The sequence below is a fragment of the Labeo rohita genome, chromosome 12 (assembly GCF_022985175.1).
Source record: "Labeo rohita strain BAU-BD-2019 chromosome 12, IGBB_LRoh.1.0, whole genome shotgun sequence".
NCBI classification, from domain to species: domain Eukaryota; kingdom Metazoa; phylum Chordata; class Actinopteri; order Cypriniformes; family Cyprinidae; genus Labeo; species Labeo rohita.
In genome coordinates this window covers 13,463,690-13,486,712 of record NC_066880.1, presented here as the reverse complement: position 1 = coordinate 13,486,712, position 23,023 = coordinate 13,463,690, and the positions used below count along the sequence as shown (strand labels likewise).

Genomic DNA, 23,023 nt, shown 5'->3' with positions numbered 1-23,023 from the left:
TTTATTTTCTGTGTGTGCAAAAAAATATGTAACTAGTCTTGATATGAGTTACAAGTTCGGATCAAAAAGAGCTCTTTATATTGTTTAAAGCTAAATAGAAATTGTATTTTTATATTGCTTTAAAATGTATGCATTTCGTTCTTGTTTTAATGAGCAGTGCGTGGTGACATCTCGAAACCACACTTTAGAAAGCCATGTTTTAGGGATAAAAAGGATAAAACGGATATTAAGGCCTGGGCTATGCAGAAGTTAGCATTTTGTTTAGACTGGGCGTAGACGCAGACAGGCCTAATCAGCACGACACATTTTTATAGAATTTTCAAAAACTGTACCATTCCAAATATTAGAATTCTATCAGATTTTCTGACATTTACATCCATTATGAAAACCTGCCTATTTTGCGTTTCTGAGATTATCAAAATCATAATGTAAAACAATCTCGTGTGAGCAACTAAATATATATATATATTTAGTTGTTATGTAATCCTAAATTAATACAAAAGTGAAATAAAAATTCAAACATGTTATACCACAGTTCGTTAGACCTTTCATCTAATCTTATTGGGGCAAATAGCGGCGTCTCATTTGGACGTGTTTAATATTATTTAAATGCTATTAACGACGAGAATACTTCTGAAAGACTATATAATATAAAAAAGCCTTTTAAATATTTGAATACAAAATTGTATCTATTTAAAATATACAGTTAACGAACACGAGTAAATATAAAATGTACTATGAAAGCAACGTTATTTTATTATGCTATATTTATATTCCTAATAATTCTTAATCTATTCCATCTGATTTTCATTTTTCCTGTTTGTGTTAGGGAAGCTAAAGACTGTGTAATGAAATTACTCATTTCAAAACATAAAATACAGATAAAGGAGAGATTATTAGGTTTTAAGAATATAATAACGAAAAACACTTTGCAGTTCGTTGTTTGTTACACTTACAATGCATAATTAAGAATAAAAATAATACATTTGAGTTATATATATTAATCAGTAGCAGTCTATTAAACAAAACTGTAGCTTCTATAGAAATTCAACTGTATGTTGAGTTGTATCCCAATAAAAACGAATTGAAAATTAAACGAATATAGAGTGGATGCGACGTTTAAAATATTGCACTCTATTTTAATTTAGTTATGAACAAACAAATGAAAATGTCAACAGTTAAGTTGTTAAGAAATAGAAATAATTCTGAATGTATACCTCGTATGCTGCTTTTAGGGCCTTTCTGGACAACATGCACTGGTGAGCTTCAAGAGCATTTCCTTCTCGAGGGTATAACCCACAGACCATGCTCGGTCACTTTTGGGTTATACTGTTTTATTGCCCCAATAAATGTCGGAAATAAGTGTTTGTTCGTAGATACAGGAAGCAATTCTTTCCTCCACGCATGTTTAGTGCTGTAAAAAGCTTTCACGTTCCATTTGTCTATACTTCTCTTAAAGTCACCTGACAAAAGAACGCAAACCATTGAGAAAAAGGGAATGGTGCTCTTTTATATTAGGGTAATTGGTTTATTTCAGTTTTAGCCGCAAATTGGTCAAAAGAGCCCGTATTTGGGTCTCTTTCATTACATACTTTTAAATGTGTTTAATTAAAGATTGCAAACCCTTTGTGCAGCTTGACTATGAACCATGTCTAAAATTAAATTCTTCATCGAGTGAAAAATAATGCAATATATATATATCTATGGCTGGTAATGAAGTGAAGTCGTGCTTTTTTTATCTTTTAACGAATAAAGATGGCGGCGACCGAGTTGCTGCTGAAGCAAAGCAATAAACTCACAGCTGTTTATGAAAATTTACAACTTTGTGATAGAACTTTATGTGTGGTTCTGCCAGTTGATTGGCTGAGAGAGGTCACGTGAGCAGCTCTCTGTGAACATGAACTTTTTATGATTTCCCAAGTGGCTATAATGCAGCATTCTTTTGGTCAGGGCGCAGTCAGTAGCACCTCTGTCCTTTATGTTTTTTACGTTTGTTAAAGCAGAGGGAAAGAAAAATTCTCCTGAGCTGGGCGAATTGTGTGCGTTAATATGGATGGAAAGCTCGACGTCACGCTAGTACGGAGCGTCTTTAGATTTTCACATCAGCTAAGAGTGCAAGGGTCAAAATTCACTGAGGACCTTAGTTCATTCTTCTTCAATTTGTCAAGTTTTAGCTCCGTCCGTCTTACCCATACATCCAATAACACGACGCTTGATCCTGGTTAATCGACAAATCTGCGTGATTGTTTTGGATCATTCCAGGGAAGCGATGATGGACGGGAAAGGAAAAGGTAGGACTGGACCTATAGGCTTCTGTACTCTATTTATTCCAGCGATGTCATGATGCAAGCCGTCGCACACCGATTTACTTTCAAAATACACTCTTCTTGAGCGTGTCTTTTGTATACCAACACAAACAGATTAAAGTTAGTCAAGTAGATAAGAACTGGCATGAACGTACAGTAAGCCTTAGAGGGTCGGATGATGATTTAGAAAGATCGACATGTATATAGATAATAGGCCTATTTGCATCTGTGTTTTCAAAATGCTGGCAAACAAAATGCGGGAAATGCATGCTTAAAAAGAAGTGTTATTTACAGAGTTGCAAGATGGCCGCTGCATTCAAATGATTATGTGAGATTCACATTAACTTTGAGTGTACAAATCAGCATTAAGAGTTTCTGAATAGCAAAGGCATGCATCATCTCTGTAAAACTGCATTAGAGAGTCGTTTTGTGATTTTATTTTATTTTATTATGTAGTTATTTATTAAGGGCTTAAGAAGTTGGATGTTGTTATTTCTGTCCATTGGTGGGTTTTTTTGCATAATGTTTCTTAAACTTTGCTCAAACCCGTCGCATTTTCTTATTCTCTGTAATGGGTTCATATTTTTGACATTTGTGAGGAGGATTATGCCTATGATTAAGCATCAATGACTTTCTAATTGATGTTGAGGGTCATTGTTTTAGAAAAACAAAAATGCATTTGTAGCAGGTTTATTTTTTAGATAACTTGGTCATTCCGAATCTGAATACCAAAAATAATGTTTGATTTATATTTACAATAACATGGGAAATTGTTGTGGTGTATCCCTGAAGAAGCACACCTTTTCTCAATTCTTGCTCTGTGATGTCATCTAGTGACGAGATTTGGTAACTGTGGAGAAATTCTGTGTTTGGGTGTTCTCTGCATGTGATCTGACTGACTCAAAGACCTCCAGCATCCATAGATACTGTGTTCAGCCAGAGTGTGTCCACAATGAGCCAGTAATCGACAAATGCAGTCTGTGAATGGTTAATGCCTAATTTTAAATGGGCTTTGCTAATCTTGATTATTTAACGATATTTTATTTGTCTCTGCTCTTGCTGACCTTGCACTGAAATTATGTGATGTCCTTGTTAATATGCCTTTTCTTTCTTTCTTTCTTTCTTTCTTTCTTTCGGGTCAATCGTTATTATTAATAACAATATAAAACGAAAAGAAAGAACGAGCTGTTTTGTGTTCTCTTAGAGAGTTAGGAAAAACTAAAATCATGCATAGCATTTACTTAATCAGACATTTAATATTATTGTTATTATAATGACAAAAGAATCGCTGCAGTGTTAAAAATATGAGGATGGCCCAGCCTTCTAAGGGATAATTTCACAACAATAACGTCATCGTGTACTTACGTAGCTCCAGCCTATCGATATTCAATAATACCTCTAAAGATCAATTTTTATTAATTTACAAAACAGAATGGTGATTAATGGTTAGCTTTTTTTCTAAGAGGTTTCCTTTTGTCTTAACTAAAGGCTTAACTGTTATAGGCTAGCCTACGTAATTAAATATTAAAATTGAAATAATGCTTAACTTATTTGTTTGTTTTTTATTAATTTGGTATTTAATTGAAACTAGACATTATATTTTTTTAAATAAAATGTAGGCTAAATCCGCTTTGTGTTTGTTATATCGGGCTAACTTTGACGTCGTCTATTTCAAACAAGAGGACAACAAAAACAACACGGGCCGGGCCAAATTCAAATTATTGATGATGGCGTTAGTGTATGTTTTAATCTTGGTTAAATGTTGAGTTTGTATGTATCTTCTACATACTATTCACGCATTGTTTTTATTGATATAGAAAAATTACTTCTTGGTCCAGTGTGGTTAGATAATGTATTGCTGAAACAGGTATTCGTGTTGATTTCAGTAAATAGTCACTGTATGCTGCGCCTCTGGAGAAAAATTGCACTGTATTTCGATATACAATGTGAAAGCCATTATACACGGTAAGATAGATAGATAGATTTTAATTGTTTGGAATGATTTTTAGGGCCTGTTCAAGATGTGTCCAAGTTATTCAGTCTTCTTAAAACGAGTATAATCACTCTTTGTAAATTCGCGTATTGCAGTTGTGTCTGTGACTAATTTTATTTATTTATTTATTTGTTTGTTTGTTTATTTAGCATGAGAATGCGATGTATGTTGGAGAGCGGTATCGTATGGTATTATTTAAATACATAAAGAGGGTAAAGGTCAGTACAGGTTCGTTTTGGAGAGTGAAAGTCCGTCTGTGCTTCTTCGAAATTCAATTTTGCACCTGAATTGAGCCAATTTATGCATACAGATTTTGAACATTTTGAGCAATAGACATTTTTGAATGAAGACAAAGTCGAAATGAGGTTTGCATCATGTTTCGATTGAGAAAATTAGAAAACAGGGAGGGCAAATTAATTATTAATCACATACGCCTATAAAGTAATTATTTATTTATAATATTGCATTTTATGTATAGTTATATGTTGTTGGGTTTTTTTCGGGAAACGGAGAAAAACACTTGCGTCTGACTGTTTTGATATGCCCTGGGGATTCCATTCTGTGCAACAAGAGGGCCCCCACCTTACACGTTATCCTGTAGTCAGAAGTGCTCAGGATTGGTCAGGCACTGATCAGCTGGTCCGTTTCCCCGCGGTCTCAGATTGGCACCTCGCCACCCCCCTTCGGCTAAAACCAAATCTCAGATAAAGTAATGGCAAAAACCACTTGGACTATAAAACACAACAAATCATAACACTCGGACAATAACACTGGCCACCCCATGAGTTCCTATTTCGTCAACTCAACTTTTCCCGTGTCTCTACCCGGAGGACAGGAGTCTTTCTTGGGTCAGATACCGCTATATTCCTCTGGATATACAGATCCTTTAAGACATTATCCAAGCGCTACGTTCGGAGCTACCAATGTCCAGGACAAGGTTTACACCTCCTCGTATTACCAGCAAGCTGGGGGCGTTTTTGGGAGAAGCGGATCCACCAGTGCTTGTGACTACACAACACCCAACATTTACCGAACCGCTGACCGTTCATGCGCTATCGGAGGTTTGGAAGACTCGCTGGTCCTAACACAGGACCAGTGCAAGACGGACTGCACTGAACAGGGTGCAGAGAGATATTTTAACAGTGAAGACAAACCGTGTACCCCGGTTTACCCGTGGATGCAGAGGATGAACTCGTGTAATGGTAAGACGCGCTTGCGATTTCTCTGTTTTGCATGTCACAGAAGTAGGGGCGCAATTTACTTTACTTTCCACTATGACTCTGTCAAAACATAAAATGAAAAGACATTTATAACGAAGAGACATAGTATGGAGGCTTAAGAAAAAGTTCTGCCCAGGCAAAACAAATTGCCAACAGATGCAAAAAGCTGCATCCTGAATATTGCGCTTTTTAGAAGCGCGATGCGCAAACTCTTTCACGTTTTTATTAGATATTAGAGTAATATACACTCAACTGAGTGTATCTCAGTGACGTTTATCAATGACTTTTAATATAATTTCTTCAAATATTGCTCTCTCACATGTAAATAAAATGCAGATGTCAAATCAGATGTCACTGCAGTAATAACAAATCACTGTAATAATGATAATAGTGACGATTGTAGCAGTGTTCTTTTATTATTTACTTTGGCCTGTTTGTATGTTTACTGGATGTTCATCTAGTGTGTCTTTTTTCCACTTTTTTGACAGGAATTCCTGGCAGCACTGGCCGCAGGGGTCGTCAGACCTACACTCGGTTTCAGACTCTTGAACTGGAAAAGGAGTTCCACTTTAACAGATATTTGACCAGAAGGCGAAGAATTGAAATATCGCACGCTCTGTGTTTGACGGAACGACAGATAAAGATATGGTTCCAGAACCGCAGAATGAAATGGAAAAAGGAGAATAAAGTGCTGAACTCCGCAAAGGTCAGCGAAGAGGAGGATGGTGGAAAGGCGGGATAAATGCTAAAAAGCAGCTTATGACGAAGCCCTAGAAACACTGTACATAACATGTAGCCTTGTAGTTTTAATTAATAAGTACTGGTCTGTCCAACAAGAAAAAAAACTACCTAATAAGTTTTATGTTGACATAAAAAAGCTTCAAGAAAAGACTTTCTTTTTCATTAAATCAGGCGTCTGAATAAAGACGGTAAAAGATATGGGAGGTGCTTTTACCACTGTTATATATTTTGCGGTATTTGGCTATCTAAGATAATAAGACATATGTTTTCTCGCAGTTTGAACATTCTAATGCCTATCATTTGAAAGAAAACATAAGTTCAAAGTTTAAAACTTTGGGATTTTAAAGGTCTTACATTGAATATGTATTTCAGTCCGTTGTGTGCTAGATAAAGAAGAAAATGGGACATTTTGATGCTTAATTTATTGGGTCGTCACTTTTGTGTATGTGTATGTGAATGCACTAAGAATAATACGTTATCATACTTTGTTAACAATGTCATTTTGTCAATAAAATGATTGTTTAACAATTCATGTGGTTTATTTTTCTTTATGTGTACATGGGCATCTTCTCTGGTAATGAGCCTTATCAACCTTATGCGTTGATGTAAGGCAGTCTTCAAGACATAAAATATTTTATCTCATAGATATCTTTTATATGTAATATAATTATAGCCTATATTTATTTTAAATTTAAAATCTATTCACTGCTCCGTGAAGTAAAACTGTGCTGGTAAAACGGACCAGTTTGATAGTATCTGTAACAATGTCGCCAGTTGTAGCTATCTTTTTTTCCCCCTTGTAGATCTAGGTCTTGGTTTGGTGATTAAAACTAGGTTGAAAAACCTACGTTTATAAGACACATATTCATATCCCTGAATGACTGCATGAAGTCGCTGAAGCGCCCAAGATTGCTTTGATAGTCTGAATCATTTTACAAACGACGCGAAATATTCGCACTTTGCCTTAATTTATCGTACATTTATTTGTAAATACGACTTAGTTGTATGCAGTGAAAGCACAGTGTTGCAAAAATGATGCAGTAAAAAGGCTTCACGAAATAGGCAGGTGTTTGGTCATTTTACAGTTCTCCCAGTAGGTGACGCCCTCCGCTAACATGGGATGTGGCGCGCGATGGGGAGGCACCATTGAGTTGAACCTAACGATCATCATTTCGTCATCATTTGTAACCATAGAGCATGAATTACCTCTTGAAGTCATCAGAGAGAATTTACGACTGGTCAACAAAGGCACGTGATGCCCTAACGCTCTCCCATATTTGGCCGCATACATGGCAAAAACGAAGTACAGTGCATTGCTATAATTCATTATTACATCATAAATTGTGCGGCGCTGGATTTTAACGACCAAGATCTACAAATCAAGACATTTTAAAACATCCAAATGAGCTCTTATTTTCTAAACTCGTTCTCAGGGCGCTATCCAAATGGGTCTGACTATCAGTTACTAAATTATGGTACTAACGGCGCTATGAACGCTTCTTACAGGGACTCCACCAGCATGCATTCCGGGTCTTTCGGTTACAACTACAATGGAATAGACCTTAGTGTAAACCGTCCCAACAATGGCCATTTCGGAGCAGTTGGAGATAATTCTCGCGCTTTCCAAAATCCGGGTCAGGAGACCCGGTACAGACAGTCGAGCTGCTCGCTCTCGTCTCCAGATCCCCTGTCTTGTGCCACCAGCGAGTCTCTGGAATTGAAGGGTTCCTCTCCTCCATCTGATCAGAGCACACCAACCGGCAACAGCAGACTCACCAACAGCAACAATCTCACCAGCAACAACAGCACACATTTCGCGGACACAGACGAGACCAATGTCTCGTCCGAGACCGAGGAAGGAGCACAGACCACCACCACCACACGTACGCAGAAGCAAGAATCTGTGGCGAGCTCGACTACAACACCTAACGACGGTCAAACTCCACAGATATTCCCATGGATGAGGAAGCTGCACATTAGCCATGGTATACACATCTCTATTATGTCTTATTTGGGCATGATCAAATGAAATTATTTTGACGGTAACAGTTCATTAAGTAAATTCAGGTTATGCGTGGATTAAATGCATGTACGTCTTACTCTTCAGATTTTCATATTCGTTTAGTAGCCTGCTAATGTTTGTCTTGCAAAAACAATCATGCTTAGACGGACCATTAGTTTCACCTAAGTATAGGTTAAACAGAGAATAACCACTCTCTGGGAGTTGACTGCATGGAGAATTATTGGGCAGCAGTAAAGCCATAAAATGCAATGGTACTAAACTGCACGTCGCCTTGAATATAGTCTAGAATCAGCCAGCAGTCCAACATCCAAAATGTGACGGACGTTTAAGTCCGTTTCCGTTTGATGGCTTGGTGATGTTTGCTTATTATCTCTTTGCCCTTGCTTATGCCAGATATGACTGGACCTGATGGAAAACGGGCTCGAACAGCTTACACTCGCTACCAGACCCTCGAGCTGGAGAAAGAGTTTCATTTCAATAGATATCTCACCCGCAGGAGGAGAATAGAGATAGCTCACGCTCTCTGCCTCTCAGAGAGGCAAATCAAAATCTGGTTCCAAAATCGCAGGATGAAATGGAAGAAGGACAATAAACTGAAAAGCATGAGTCTCGCTACGGCGGGGAGCGCGTTTCAAAATTGATCAAATCACAACACGATAATTGGAAAATTCGACTACTGTTACAGCGCTGCACCTTTCAGCTTGTTGATCTCACCTGACGACGTGTGATTCCCCCCCGTGCAACTCGAAATTGTCAGCTTTTGAATATTGTTATCACATATGCTAAACTAGTTACAAATGCCATAAAATGAGTGTGAATGTCAAGTGTGTCAAGTTTATACATTCGTGGAGGAAAGCATGTTCCATGTGAGCTATTCGTGCAACGTATTCTAGACCTGTTACAAGAATTATGTACAGTACAACTCGCACTACCTAACTATCTTCAGTGATAGTGTAAAAAAAGAGAAACTTTTGTTGTATCCTTGAACTTGTATTGAAACGTCATGTATTATTCACGCAACATGCTATATTCTTGTTATGTGCCGGGCTTTTTTGATTTCTCGTAGATGATACCTGCGAGAAAAATAATCTTTTCGCACTTACATTTGTGTACTTAGGCTGCAGCACAAGATTACTTTGGGCTCGTAAGATGTCCTATGAAGAATGTCTTTATACAGTAGTGACCAATATGTTATTTGTAGTGCACAACGTGAGTTATGGACGTTCTGTGTTAAAAGTTGGAGAAAAATGTTTTGTCATTGACATATTGATGGTATCTCTGCCATTTTTTGTATTTGTGTCTAAACTGAAAATGAGTTGATCCAAAAAGAAAAATAAAGTTTTCTCTCAGTCATACATGAAAGTCTCTGTTTGTCTGTAGGCCTGTTTGGTTAGTGATCCCAGCGCTGGACCATGCATTATATCGGCAACTAGTTCTCATTTTACCCAACGGTTTAAATAAATACTTTGCTCTTAAATGAAAACGACTAATAAAGGATAGTCCATTCAATTTGTGCTGCGCTCCGCGAGGACATTTTGGATCCCGGTACAGAATAATATGGCTTATCATATGGCAATATTCAAACTCAGCTCTTCTGTGTCACATCACAGCAATAACTCAAACCTTCAGCTTACCTCGCAATGCTCAAAGTGAATGAACAGAACGATATTTTTACAGGTTATTTTAGCAATCTGCATTATTTGTATGAAACACAACATACAAATCATCTACCCCGACTATTTTCTTCTGAAGTCCAGTTCATAACACCAACATGTAGCTCTTGGTAGCTCTAAAAAAGTCACGTGAGGTCCATAAAGTTAGTTTTATGGTTTTAGGGGGCTTGACAATGTGCTACATAATTCACATTCTTGAATGTAACTGACTGTTTAACTGCTTCAGCGGGATTCTAAAGGTTGTGGGCAGCATGCGGAGTCTTCTCAAACTGGACAGTCGTAATATCCCATGCTGACTTGGCTGTCAACAATCGTTTTCATAATATTTCTGCTGGACGTGAAACGATAAGAAGTCTTCTCTGTACCTCTCAAGTAAGTCCCTTCCTTGGGTACAGATGGTCATTTAATTATTTTCAAAAAGAATCACGCATTTTAGCCAATGTACAATTTCGTTCAAAGTTGTGAAGTGTCAGAGAATGCAGAGTTGTTAGATTTACAAATTATACAACGATAAAAATAGATTTGTAAACTCGATGGATTTTGACTCCGTCAAAAAAGAAAGAAAGGAAAAAAGTCATGTGTTGCTGCATATATTTTAACCAATAAGTGCAAGTTTGGACTGGTTGAATTTTGTATTTGCGAAACTGTGTGTGTTGCGTGGATTATGGAATATTTGTCGCCCTTATATTTTCATGAATACCTGCACAGATAGTTTTAAAAATTCTTTCAGTTTTACAACATTAAAAATATACTTAACACCATATGTCCAAAAATAAGAATAGTAACATTTTTTTTTCTGGCTAAACAATAATACAGGCAAGAGAGGTTTTACAGTGTAGATTGTGTTGGTATTTCACGGTAAATTTTGTAATGGTGTCAGTCAAGCAATCTGGAAAATTACGTATTTTTTTGTTCTGTCCACTTTGATGTTTTATTGTATTTCTGGACTTGTGTAACATTTTGGAGATAAGAGAATTTGGTTTGTGTATTTGTTTTTTTAAAAAAGAGAGACAGTGGATGTAGGGATGTAACTACAGTTTGCTCGTGATAGAAACGGTTCCTCGATTCATAACTATTAAAGTCCCATTTTACCCCTATAATGTGTTTTGCATATTGATAGGGGTAATCTGGGCGCTGTTCTCATCAATTATTCATTGGGAAGGGATCACTCCGAGGTCAGGAGACGAGAGTGGCACACATGCCTTCCCAGAGAAGCACAGGGTGCATGCCAAACCGACTAGCTGGTAATCGCAGTGCTGGAATACATTTTCGCTCAACAGTCAGTACTGTCTAATTCTCTTAAAGGCTTTTTTTGTACTGAAACGACGTCTTTGAGAGGGACATGCTTTGTTGTACGAGAAAGTAAATTGATTACTAGAGAGAGCTCTCTAGAGAGATTAGATTATTTCAAAAGTTTTGCTTTTATGAATACCGGTTCGCTTGAATCATAAATAAAAACAATGTCTGTAAACGGCTAATTTTGTTGCTAGTTAGATTGATGTAATGTTGCTTCATCACCAGCAGGGCCCGCCTCACACCGAGCTCCAGATCGGTTCTTACTCATTCTGCATAGCCGGACATTCAGATGCTTTAGGTTTTTGACTAAAAATTTTAAAAGCCACGAAAATGAAAAGCTTTTTCAGACGGGCAGTTCAAAAGGTTTATATTTGTTTCGTTTCTTAAGTTTGGTGTGTGATCCAGATCTAAACAATATTGTTAAAACAGCCTATTAAATAAACGATGAAGAAGGGTGTAATCATAAAATAAGCACAGACCTAGTGAGAAAAAACAAACAGTTTTATGGTAGAAATATATTAATGGTGGAAATGTTCAAATATCAACGCTATTATTAGGCTATTGAAAATGAAAACATACCGTGACAGTGCGTGGCATGGTGAAGGATCAGAGTTCATGCTGAGGTCACTATGTTCTGTTTGCTGGCACCATTCTCAGCTTTTGCTGCAATTGCAAACATAAATAAAAATTGAAATCTGAAATCTTAGATATAAAATTATTGCATTATGTCAAAGTATGCTTTTTTGTTCAAAAAAACATAAACCATACTGCTACTCTTTTCTAGTCATTTAAAAACAAGAATTTTCAATGTTTTTGAATTATTTTTAAATTAACAAATTTTTAAAAGAAATGATTCTAAATGAATATTTAATTAGTGGTCTGTTTTAGATGTCTGTTTGTACTCGATAGCAGTGCGATCCCACGTTCAGGAAGCACTAATCGAAGTGTGCAGCAGCAGGATGCTTAATGAAGTTGATAAACGATATTTCGCTTAAGGTTATCTTGAATTTTTCATCTTTAATCGATCGTTATGCGCCCAAAAGGTTGTGTGATGTGTCCAGTGAAGCTGTTGGAAGGCTAGTCCTGCAGAGACACACACGAAATGAAAGTCCGAAAGAAAAAAAGCAATATGCTCAAAACGTAAAATTTTACAAATGGATTTACAATTTGAAAGTGTGTTTACTGGAGGCAAAGAAACTGTAGAGACAACGTGAAACAAGACGGGGACCACGGTTTGTGCAAAACATTGAGGCACGTAGTAAGTTTACCTATCTCTTTACATGATCTTAGGATTTCATCCAACTACAAGCAATGAATCAGATTTGCGGGATAGCCTTTGCTTTTGTTTTTGACAGCTGTTATTAATATTACGAAGATGGATCTTATTTGTAGGGCATAGTTTAATGCAGAGCTAAAGAAGCTGGATTAGAGATGTTTAAGTGTATGGGAGAGTAAATAGCAAATAACTGAAATTGGGATGATGCATAATGATATGGTGATACTGGGTGAAAATGTGAAAATTAACTGTGTCTATTGCTCAGTTGTTGTTTTCCACAAATTCACAGTAAAAAGTAACGTTTGTCTTCTTAACAAAGCTTAACAATACCGATGATGTCTGTCATCTATATATACCCTGTAGATCCGAATTTGTGTGAATAGATAGTCGCAAATTCGTGTCTTGGGGAATATGTAGTTGACATAAACCCAGCGCCATAGTGGAATTGTGGATGCACTTTTTTGCCCCCATGCTGACTATCTATCTATCTATCTATCTATCTATCTATCTATCTATCTATCTATCTATCTATCTATCTGTCTGTCTATCTGTTAGAAACATGCTTTAAAAAACATTATGTGATGGCCATGAAAATTAGACACCTGATGGCGCTGCATCATTTGTCATACGGTGACAAACTGTCCTGCGACAACGTGCTAAATTTACTCCAATTTAAAAATTATGCAAGATCATTTAAGTTAATGTTTTGGTCACCATTTTCTTTTGCTTCTTTTCCGTAAACTAAAACCTTCTAAATTGTATTTTTCCATGTTCAGAGGCAGACGATACTGTTTTTCAGAAGTCACGCAAAAAGCTGAATGACTTAACGCACAGGCTCAGTAACATTTATGAAACAATTATATAACAATTCAAGAATAATAACATAAACGGTTATATAAAATACTTGAGGATGTGATGTTTATGTTGTATGACAAACTGTTTTGCGGTGTTACTTAATGTTTTATTAAGCTGGTTTTACTTTCTTTTATTTTTCTAGCAACAAGTGTATCCCAGTGCTACATGTGACTCTTTGAGGACACGTTTTCCACGTGTTATTCATCAAATGGACAGCCTGCAGACAACGAGTAGAAGGAACATGACAAGAAACAGGTAATTTTACATCAGGAAATACTGTCAGATGTCAGCTGAATTTACCTTTGTTTTAAGATTATATAATGCATGAATAATGAGGAACGACTCAGTCTGTCCGTATTGTAGTTCTATGTGGTTACTATTTTTGCTGAGTATGTCTACTGGCTTGAATAAAAAAAGAAAATCACACTTTCTTTGATACAAGAAGTATAGGTAATTCACGATGAACAGTAAAGAGGTGGATAAAATAAAAAGCGAACAGATACTGGTTCCGCATCCCTTATTTGCCATATCACGTGATTCATTAAATAATTAATGAAGAGGCTGCAGAGCAGAAAGGCAACGCAGCCAATTCGTCAAGACTGGCTTTTCGCCGAGCTAACTTGTTTGAGTTTGGAACAAATTTCTCGGGACTTTTCCTTCGCAAGAAGCTATCCTCATTGCTGTGAACAGTCAAGAGGGAGAATGTAGGAGCAACCTCACAGCATAAGCAGCACACATTGTGAGTAAGCCTGTATTTTAGATCTAAAGCTTGTAGATAAAGCTGTATTGTAGTTGCCGGGAACGGTCTTGTCTCCTGACTCGAAGAAAACACGTAAAAGCCAACAATGAGAATCATATTTTTTCCATTTCTCTAACATGAATAGAAATTCATCAGTTTATTTCAGTAATATTATATGAAAACATTTCATTATTCAGCCTGTCGTGACAACTAAACAAGATTACAAATGTAAGAAACTAGTGTCCCTCTAACAAACATTTGTTCAAAATGTTTTACAGAATAAGTTGTTTTATGTGACTTGACTCTTTATTTTCTTTAAGTACCTAAACGTTTATTCTTATGTCTATGTAGATTAGTTATGTAAGTTATTTTTCTGGATTTTATTGGAGGTTTTTGTGTATGCTCATATATTTTATAAGGCTATACAATTGTAACAGATTACATTCTTAATAACTAAGTTAGTCCATCTCGATGATGCAGTGAAGTGGCCGTTACATTAAAGTAGATTGTTGTAGGCTGTACGTCTCTGGCTTAAGGACTGGTAATATCAATAAAATGTTTAAGGTTGAATTGTTAAGGCCTGGATGGGTTCGTCTGGTAGTGACTATACCCAGTTTAGGCCGTCTATGACGAACCCACTGCTACAGTGACGTGAGCAAAGCAATGGAACACTAGAGATCAACTTGAGAGATCAAAGGCCCCTGGACCTTTGGGGAATTGATCGCAGGACCGTCCCATGACAGCGGCACTCTCTCATCTTCAACATCACTAATTACAATATCATGCACGAATAATTCGAAACAGATGTCCCCTTTACCAGCGTTCACAACTGTTTTATGGTAAAGATGTTAGCTGACATATTAGAGCACCTAAAATTTTTATGGTTCTTGAAAATTTGGTTGCAAAGGTTCCAGAGTTTTCAGAATCAGGACTCATGATCCTTCTGCAGAGAAGGCGTTTCAGTTGTCAGCCATATACTCTCTCTCCCTTTCTCTCTCTGTGTGTGTGGGTGTGTATGTAAACTATAGCCTGTATAATAATAATTAAATATCATATTTACCAGCATCTGTACCAGCATTTACTTATACTTAACATTTCCAATTTACACGACACATTATCAACCTTATTTAACTGAAAACAGCACACATCTCTTCATTCTTGATTTGTGGTAAACACTCTAATCGTTTGGTATGTACACTACGTCAATACTGCTTCAGAGCAACATCCTGATCTTGCTTAATTTTTGTTTGTTTCGCAGTTCAATTTATATCGATTGCTAACTCCAAGAGACGTCCTTCTTTGCCTCCATCAGCTTTTACATTCAAGACATCTGTAATCCTCTTCCAGAAGAGGAAGTTTTCTTTTTAGCGTATTGTTGGCTTTAAAAAGAATATGCTTAGGCTAATGTAGCGTATTTTTTGTTTCGTTATAACGTGTTCTTTTCCAAAGTGTGTCTGATTAGTGATTATATTATAATTACACCGGGATCTTCTGCTGAGTTTACCCGTAAATTTGATTCACTCGATCCTTTGGCTTGTATCACTTATAGGTAAGCATTTATTGCGTTTTTATTGTCATGTCATGGTGAAGAAGATATTTTGATTTATATTGTACATATACAGACGACATAACTCATATTCAATGGCACTTACAGTATGACCTCAGAGTGGAGCTGAAAATATACAGTAATCAGTTGCTGTTGTCAGCAAGGATTTTTTTAATTTTATTTTTAAATATTGTTGATTAGAGTGAATTAGCCTGTGCACTTACATAAATTATATTTAATAGTAAATGTCCCTCTGATTTGTGACTTGACTCCAGCTCTCCACGGAATCAAGCTGCTGAAGAATAAGCTCACAGTTTGTGAATGGCGGAGGATCTGTCTGGGTGATTAATCGCCCTAGTACTTTGGCTAAGGTTCAAGACGAGTTCACTGGGCTTTGTGCGTTTTTCTGTACCACTGCACACTCCCCGTCCCATTGTTTTTTCCATCTAGTCTCTTTCTTCGATATTTGGTTATGTTTTTATTACCCAAGTTACGATTAAAAATAAAAAACAGTTTATTCAAATACCCTCTATTTTCTTATTTCATTTGCTTTAGCTTTTATTTTCTACCATGGATGTCATAATAACCGTTTATATTATGTACTTACATTCGGGATTCAAGAGCATTATTATTTTTCCCTAATACGTTCCCTAACGATTTATACGATTCCAAACAGTTTTGTTTTAATAAATAAATTCTTCCTTTTAATAACAGTAAAAAATAAAGACGAGTTTATTCTAGCATTAGATGTCTCAGAGAAATGTATAGCTACTGTAGGTTTAAATAACACGAGAATGAAAATTGCACAATTCTTTTAATTTTGATACATACAAGTTGTTCATAAAACATACGAATTGTTCCGATACCACTATCTGTTCCCAAATATGTAGAATTATTTTGACACCCTGAATTTAATTTGTTTTACCTTGGTGTACCTACCAGTAAAATAAGCAGTTAAAAGGAAAATATGTTCTCTATTATTTTGTCATTGGTTAAGTTTTCTCATGAATCGTTTGATATTTTGAAGTAATTGTATGTGCATGTATTTATATTCTATTTTTTATATTTCTATGGCCGAATTTCAGGTAAAATTGTTTTAAAATACGTTTATATTGCATTTAACCTATTTTGAGTTTGTGATTTGTTCACACTGCATAGGCTAACGCCGGTTATTTTTAAACAATATGCAGCTTATATCATGAACAAAAAACAGACCTTTTTGTCAGCAGCACAGTAAGATGTTCTGGTTTCTGGCAGTGCGTACTCGGCAGAAGAGACACTATTCATATCTTTTTTTCCCTTTTAGTTGCGATGATGGATTCATGTTCGCTGACTCACTCCGTGTTGCTCTGACCCTGCAGGTCATCTTCCAGCGGGCCTCCGGAACCATACTGTCACATGACACGAGAGGCCAGAGTTTTGCTAAACCCCCAGAAAGGACCAACATAACTGATGAAAGCCGTCCAGAAAATGCAGATAACGAACAACAACAAGAACGTCTGTCTAGCATCGTCGCGGAGTTATTTGTAACAAAGTCGTTATGCATTTGAACGTAATGACAAAATTTGTCATCCCAAAAATATTGGGTCAGCGACCGCAAAAGACTAGCTTGTACAGTGAAATGGAATATTCAACGAGATAAAGAAAGAGGACGTTAAAACAAGGATAAGAATGTTCACCATCCTCAATCAAGACAGTAGTAAATATTTCTTCCTGCAAACTACCAGAGATAACTTCAGGAATCAACAAGTTTAGACTTACTGCACTACCAAACCAAATTTTCTTGGATGACAGAATTCAAGCAAGCGCCACAAAAAGGAGCACTGCATCATTTGGTGGTAAGTAAATACGTCGACTATTTAGAGATAAAAATTGAATGATTTACCAGTAACATAACGAAACTATTAAACATTTGTCATGAGAAATGTTAGCTAAAATCATATCAGTGTGTATTAAAGTAATAAAATATGAATTCAAATATTGTTGATGCAAATTTGATCCAAATATATGGAGTAATTGGTTTAAATTTCATATGCTTTTTAACAGCGCAGGAGCGACAAGAAACCCCCGCTGGGAATCATTGTCTTAAAAAGAGCACGTACTGCTTTATACAAGTGACCAGCTAGTTCCACTTCAGCTTTATTTTCGCAGAGATATGTGGAAATGACCAGTTTACTCAAACTTACTGAGAAGAAAATAAAAATCTCATTTCAAAACCCGAGGATGGGACAAAAAAAGACTGTAGGCTGAAAAGAATGCCTTAGCTGGACAATCACTGTTCAACAATCCACCACCACCGTCTTGAGTGAAGCTTCAAGAGATTTATTTACACATGGCATCTGCAGTGAAACGTCCTTCAGCAAATATGACTGGAGAAGCATATCTGGGTATGGTTATCCAGTCTATACATTAATGCGTAGCATTCTCTGTCTCTTCTGGACAATTTCCACAAGCTATTCTGCCATGTTCCCTAGAGCGTAACCTATAATATAAAGTCCCCCTTCAAATGATTAAATTTCATGTACTATTTTCAAAATGAATGTTTAATGATAAATAGGCATGATATTAATCCACTTGATTGATTTAAAAAACGTTACTATGGTTAATAAATCAGTCAAATTATTGTGTAAAATTAATAGCCCTATCATTTTGACATTTTAGTGCGTGTTATTTTTATTTATGTATTGCTTCTCCCTATGCTAATTTGAAATGATATAAACATCGACAATTTACAACTCTTATTAATAATTTTCTGTATGGAGAATGTCGCCTGTATTAAAAAAATATGGTTTTAAGTTTAACTAAAAAGTCGAAATATACCTCGGATCTTTAGATTTTAGGAAAGAATCCTAATTAGAAACCAAAGACGCGTTTCCCAAACTCCCTCTGTGTAGGAGCAAAATATTATAGCGTCACACAAACCTTATTTTAATGGAAGATTATATCTAAGCACAATGTTAAAAAAGTAGGGTGGCCCACTTTATCTCGAGAGTGAGATAAAGCCAATCTCAGTAGGCAATTGGTGTATATGGGGTGGTTCATTCATTCCAGTTCAATTAGGAACTTAGATTTGAAACTAGCACAAGAAACTCTCTAGACAGAAACTCTGAGGCTGACCATTTCAAGTCAGTGGTGTATATTGTTTATGATGAATTTTAGGGCCTGTTTATTTATAGCTCGCTACAACTCCAGCTGTCCGCGCCGTCACGAATACAATATAAATTTGTTGTTATAACTGCTGTGCTCGGTTTAATTCACATTAGACCTGCATTGCGAGTTTATCAGATTGATGGGTGGATTCGATTGATGTGTTTGTCATGTAAATACGAATCGTTTGATGGACACCTGCAACGCCCAGAGTGCTACCGCAGGTCGCCGACTATTGGTGCAAAATTAGTCACATGATCTGTCACTTAACTGATATGAGCTCGGATAGAACTTTGTGTGGTTTGACATACTGCTTAGAGGTTGTAGGGGCACTGGAACCACACATCAGCCTATATTGACCCTGCTTAATCAATTTTGCTTGGTCAGTCAACAATGAATTCCTTCTTAGATTATACGATTTATAACCGTGGTGCTAACACTTATAGTTCGAAGGTTGGGTGTTTTCCTATGGAGCAAGAATACTTGCCAAGTGCTTGTGCAAGTACAAATAGTTACATTCCCGAGGGACGGCCAGTCGGAGGAAACACTTTTACAACGACGCCGCACGAAACTCATGGCACAACTTATTCACAACTTCACTCGCAGCAATACCACATCAGTATGGACATGGGGAAAACTGGACACAGCAATTTTTGCAAGCAAACCCGACCTCCTCACTCGGACTATCATGGACATCAACACGTTCTCACTCAAGCAGATGACCACATGCGTCTTCAGTCCCCTGCTTTTTCTGTCGTGAACATGGGAGCCAACATTGGAGCATACAGTGAATCGAACTGCAGGCCTGGCTCAGTCTCTGCAAGTCATTATCAGTCATATCCCTATGGAGAACACGAACCACACGGCTATGGTTCGTTCAACAAGTACCAGGTCTCCCCAGATAGTGACAGCGACTCCAAGACGAACATTAAACAGGCGCCAACGTTTGACTGGATGAAAGTCAAGAGGAACCCTCCTAAAACAGGTGAGTTAAGGCTAATAACAGTGACCAGAGTAAAAGCTAATGTACGTATTATTAAAAAATAAAGTCAAATGAGGTTTCTAATCTGTTTTTTTTTTTGTTCATATCTTTGTCTCTTTCAGTTAAAGTCACCGAATATGGGATCCACGGCCAGCAGAATATAATACGCACCAATTTCACCACCAAGCAGCTCACCGAACTTGAAAAGGAGTTCCACTTCAACAAGTACCTGACCAGGGCGCGCAGAGTGGAGGTGGCCGCCACCCTCGAACTAAATGAAACGCAGGTTAAAATTTGGTTTCAGAATCGCAGAATGAAACAGAAGAAGCGCGAAAAGGAAGGAACAGCCTCCGTAATTAAACGTGCGACTCTTTGCTCTTCTGGTCAAAGCGCAGACAACTCAAACAGCTCGTCCCCGGGTGCTTCGCCTACCTCAGACTCTTCCACTGCTATTTGATGATTACGTGCCTTTGTGGCAAACGAACTTATGTTTCATCATTATGCTGTGGGAACTATTTAACTTATTCGGCTGTTTTAGACATAGCGTAAAATATGCGTGCATGTGTGTTTTTTATATAACGCAAAATAATCAATTTTGCTGCATTGGAGCTACTGAATTTATGGTTCAAAACAGGGTATATGCTTAATAGTCTGAAGCAAGATGTTTAAATGTTCTTTTTTCATCATATGTCATCAGGTTAATATTTTTTTTTTGCACTACTGAATCATTCCTCTGTTGAAAGAGTAAAAACAATGTAGAAAAGACTGACATGTTTATGTGTTTAGAAAACAATCTGGCCTGTGATGTTCTGATAAATAAATTTTATTTTTCTGAAACATGTTTGTGGATTTAATCCGATTGAAATCAATTTATTGATTTTCTTTTAATTAAAAGGCTCTTTATGATGTTGGTATGATTGTGTCCTTTGTCAGAGGATGTTGCAATACAATGGAGCTAATTTAAATCAGTGTTGCTCTAGTCTGTATAGTTTGACAAGAGGAATGTTGCATTACACACCAGGTGGCTTCCTATGACCTTTTCACCTTTTTGTGCCTACAGGCTCTCTAAACATGTAAACACTCCTTGGCGCTCAGCGTAACGCTCACCAACTAGATTTGAGGTTTTAATCCTACTTGGCGTAGATATTGCAGGTATAGGATTTTTAGTCATGCAAGGCCATTTTTGGCATCTCAGTTGTACATTCTTAGACAAGACCACTAATATAAGATTCTGTAGATTATCTAAATGCACTAGGAAATAAAACAAATGGCCTTTGTTTGCACAGACCGTTTACTGTGAATCTGTCTTTATTTCATTTAATGTTTTTCAGGGGACGTCTGATTCGTGAAGTGAAGACGTGAGCAATTACAGAGAAAAAAAACTGTTTAACCTTAGATGCTATCTCCATTTGCCTCAATTCTTCTAGAAAGTTTGCAAGGACTTGACAACCTTGTTTCATTGCCCTGATCATCTGATGGACTGCTCCAATATTTACTCAGGGTGTTGGGTTTGCGCAGTATTTGCCCCAGCAGCCACGCACTGTCAGCACCCTCTCCACTGACCAGGTTCACTCAGAGTTCAGGCCTAAATTAATTCACAAAAGCCACGGGCCTGTCCAGCAGGGGATGAGAAGGGTGTCTTCCCAAAGGTCAAGCAGAGTGTTATCTCTTTCCAAAATGAATTATCTACTATAATTGAATTGAATCTCTAATATAAATAGACAATAAAATACATTTTAAGTTAATTAATCAAATGCTGCTCTAAGGTAACGACAACTGAGATTTATATATTAAGCTAACAAGTGAATTCACATAAACTGAAAGGTGAAATCATGACAAAATTGTGCTATTACACTTCATGTAAGCTATATTCCATCCCAAGACAGTCCAGCAACTCAAATGACAAAAACTGTCAGCAAGGACATGACGCTAATTAAAAACATATTTATTTCATTCCATTTATGGCACAAACATCAGTGATGAAAACACCATGCAAATATATAAATTAGTCAGCCAGAAGGGGAAAAAAGCTACAGTGTAAGATGTTTACTTTAAGTTATTAAGGATGTCGTGTTTGTTGCTTGCCCTTTTGGGTTGTGTGGCTCTGGGCTCCTACTGGGTCTCCCATCTGTGGGCATCGGTGGAAGAGCTACAGTGCTGCAGAGACAGATGTTCAGTCAGCCTGGAGGAGGAGGCTGTTTTTCACCAGGTTGTCAGCATGCAGAAAAGGCTCACACTGCAGAATGTGGGGCAAGAGAAGCAGTCCACAGATACCGGAGAATTAGGAGAGGATAAAAATAGCATCCTCAAACAATAATGTGGAGGAAAGAAATAGGTTAGTGGAAAGACAGGGAGAGAGAAAATAGATGTGTATCTATGAAAGAGGCGGTCAGCAGTAGTCATCAGAAAGTCAGTAATTTTGTGAATAGTGGAGTGGCTGTTTTTTAGATTAGGTAAGATTGGCAAATATTTCAAAAAAGGTGTACTGAACATACTGATAAATTATGGCACAGTATTGCAAATCACATTGCTGGCAACATTTACTTCATAGATTTGATCATTTTGAGGAAAAATATACACTACCAGTCAAAAGTTTTTGAACAGTAAGATTTTTCATGTTTTTTCAAAGAAGTCTTATCTGCTCACCAAGCTTGCATTTATTTGATCCAAATACAGCAAAAACAGTAAAATTGTGATTTTGTTTACGGTTTAAAATAACTGTTTTCTATTTGAATATATTTTAAATTGTAATTTATTTCTGTGATTTCAAAGCTGAATTTTTAGCATCATTACTCTAGTTACATGATCCTTCAGAAATCATTCTAATATTCTGATTCAAAAACGTTTATTATTATTATGTTGAAAGCAGCTGAGTAGAATTTTTTCAGGTTTCTTTGATGAATAGAAATCACTTTTGATCAATTTAAAGCATCCTTGCTAAATAAAAGTATTAATTTCTATAATTTCTTTCCAAAATATATATATATATATATATATATATATATATACTGACTCCAAGCTTTTGAATGATGTAGTGTATAGATTTTTTTTTCAAACAAATGCTGATCTTTGGAAATGCACTCAACTGTTTTAAATATTGATAATAATAATAATGATGATAATGATGTTTCATGAACAGCAAATCAGCAGGAAGACTGGAGTAATGATGCTGAAAATTTATCTTTGATCACAGGAAATAATTTCATTTTAAAATATATTCAAATAA

General features: G+C 36.7%; 3 protein-coding genes across 5 annotated transcripts; all 3 read left to right on the top strand.

Moving 5' to 3' along the window:
- The first annotated feature begins 1,942 nt into the window (after positions 1–1,942).
- Positions 1,943–20,590, top strand: hoxb1b (homeobox B1b). 3 transcript variants are annotated; one of them, XM_051124266.1, is made up of 5 exons: positions 1,943–2,291; positions 13,526–13,638; positions 17,030–17,506; positions 17,720–19,800; positions 19,920–20,590. In XM_051124266.1, exons 4-5 carry the CDS (start codon positions 19,209–19,211, stop codon positions 20,252–20,254), a joined length of 927 nt encoding a protein of 308 aa, XP_050980223.1. In that variant the 5' UTR covers positions 1,943–2,291; positions 13,526–13,638; positions 17,030–17,506; positions 17,720–19,208; the 3' UTR covers positions 20,255–20,590. The 3 variants fall into 3 exon arrangements, with proteins under 3 accessions (XP_050980223.1, XP_050980222.1, XP_050980224.1); XM_051124265.1 differs by having other exon boundaries at positions 17,715–19,800; XM_051124267.1 differs by lacking the exons at positions 1,943–2,291; positions 13,526–13,638 and adding an exon at positions 13,695–14,122 and having other exon boundaries at positions 17,715–19,800.
- hoxb6b (homeobox B6b) lies at positions 5,000–6,720 on the top strand. The gene is made up of 2 exons (XM_051124275.1): positions 5,000–5,501; positions 6,008–6,720. Exons 1-2 carry the CDS (start codon positions 5,081–5,083, stop codon positions 6,259–6,261), a joined length of 675 nt encoding a protein of 224 aa, XP_050980232.1. The 5' UTR covers positions 5,000–5,080; the 3' UTR covers positions 6,262–6,720.
- hoxb5b (homeobox B5b) lies at positions 7,335–9,598 on the top strand. Its single transcript, XM_051124268.1, has 2 exons — positions 7,335–8,245; positions 8,677–9,598. Exons 1-2 carry the CDS (start codon positions 7,663–7,665, stop codon positions 8,922–8,924), a joined length of 831 nt encoding a protein of 276 aa, XP_050980225.1. The 5' UTR covers positions 7,335–7,662; the 3' UTR covers positions 8,925–9,598.
- Positions 20,591–23,023: the final 2,433 nt, after the last annotated feature.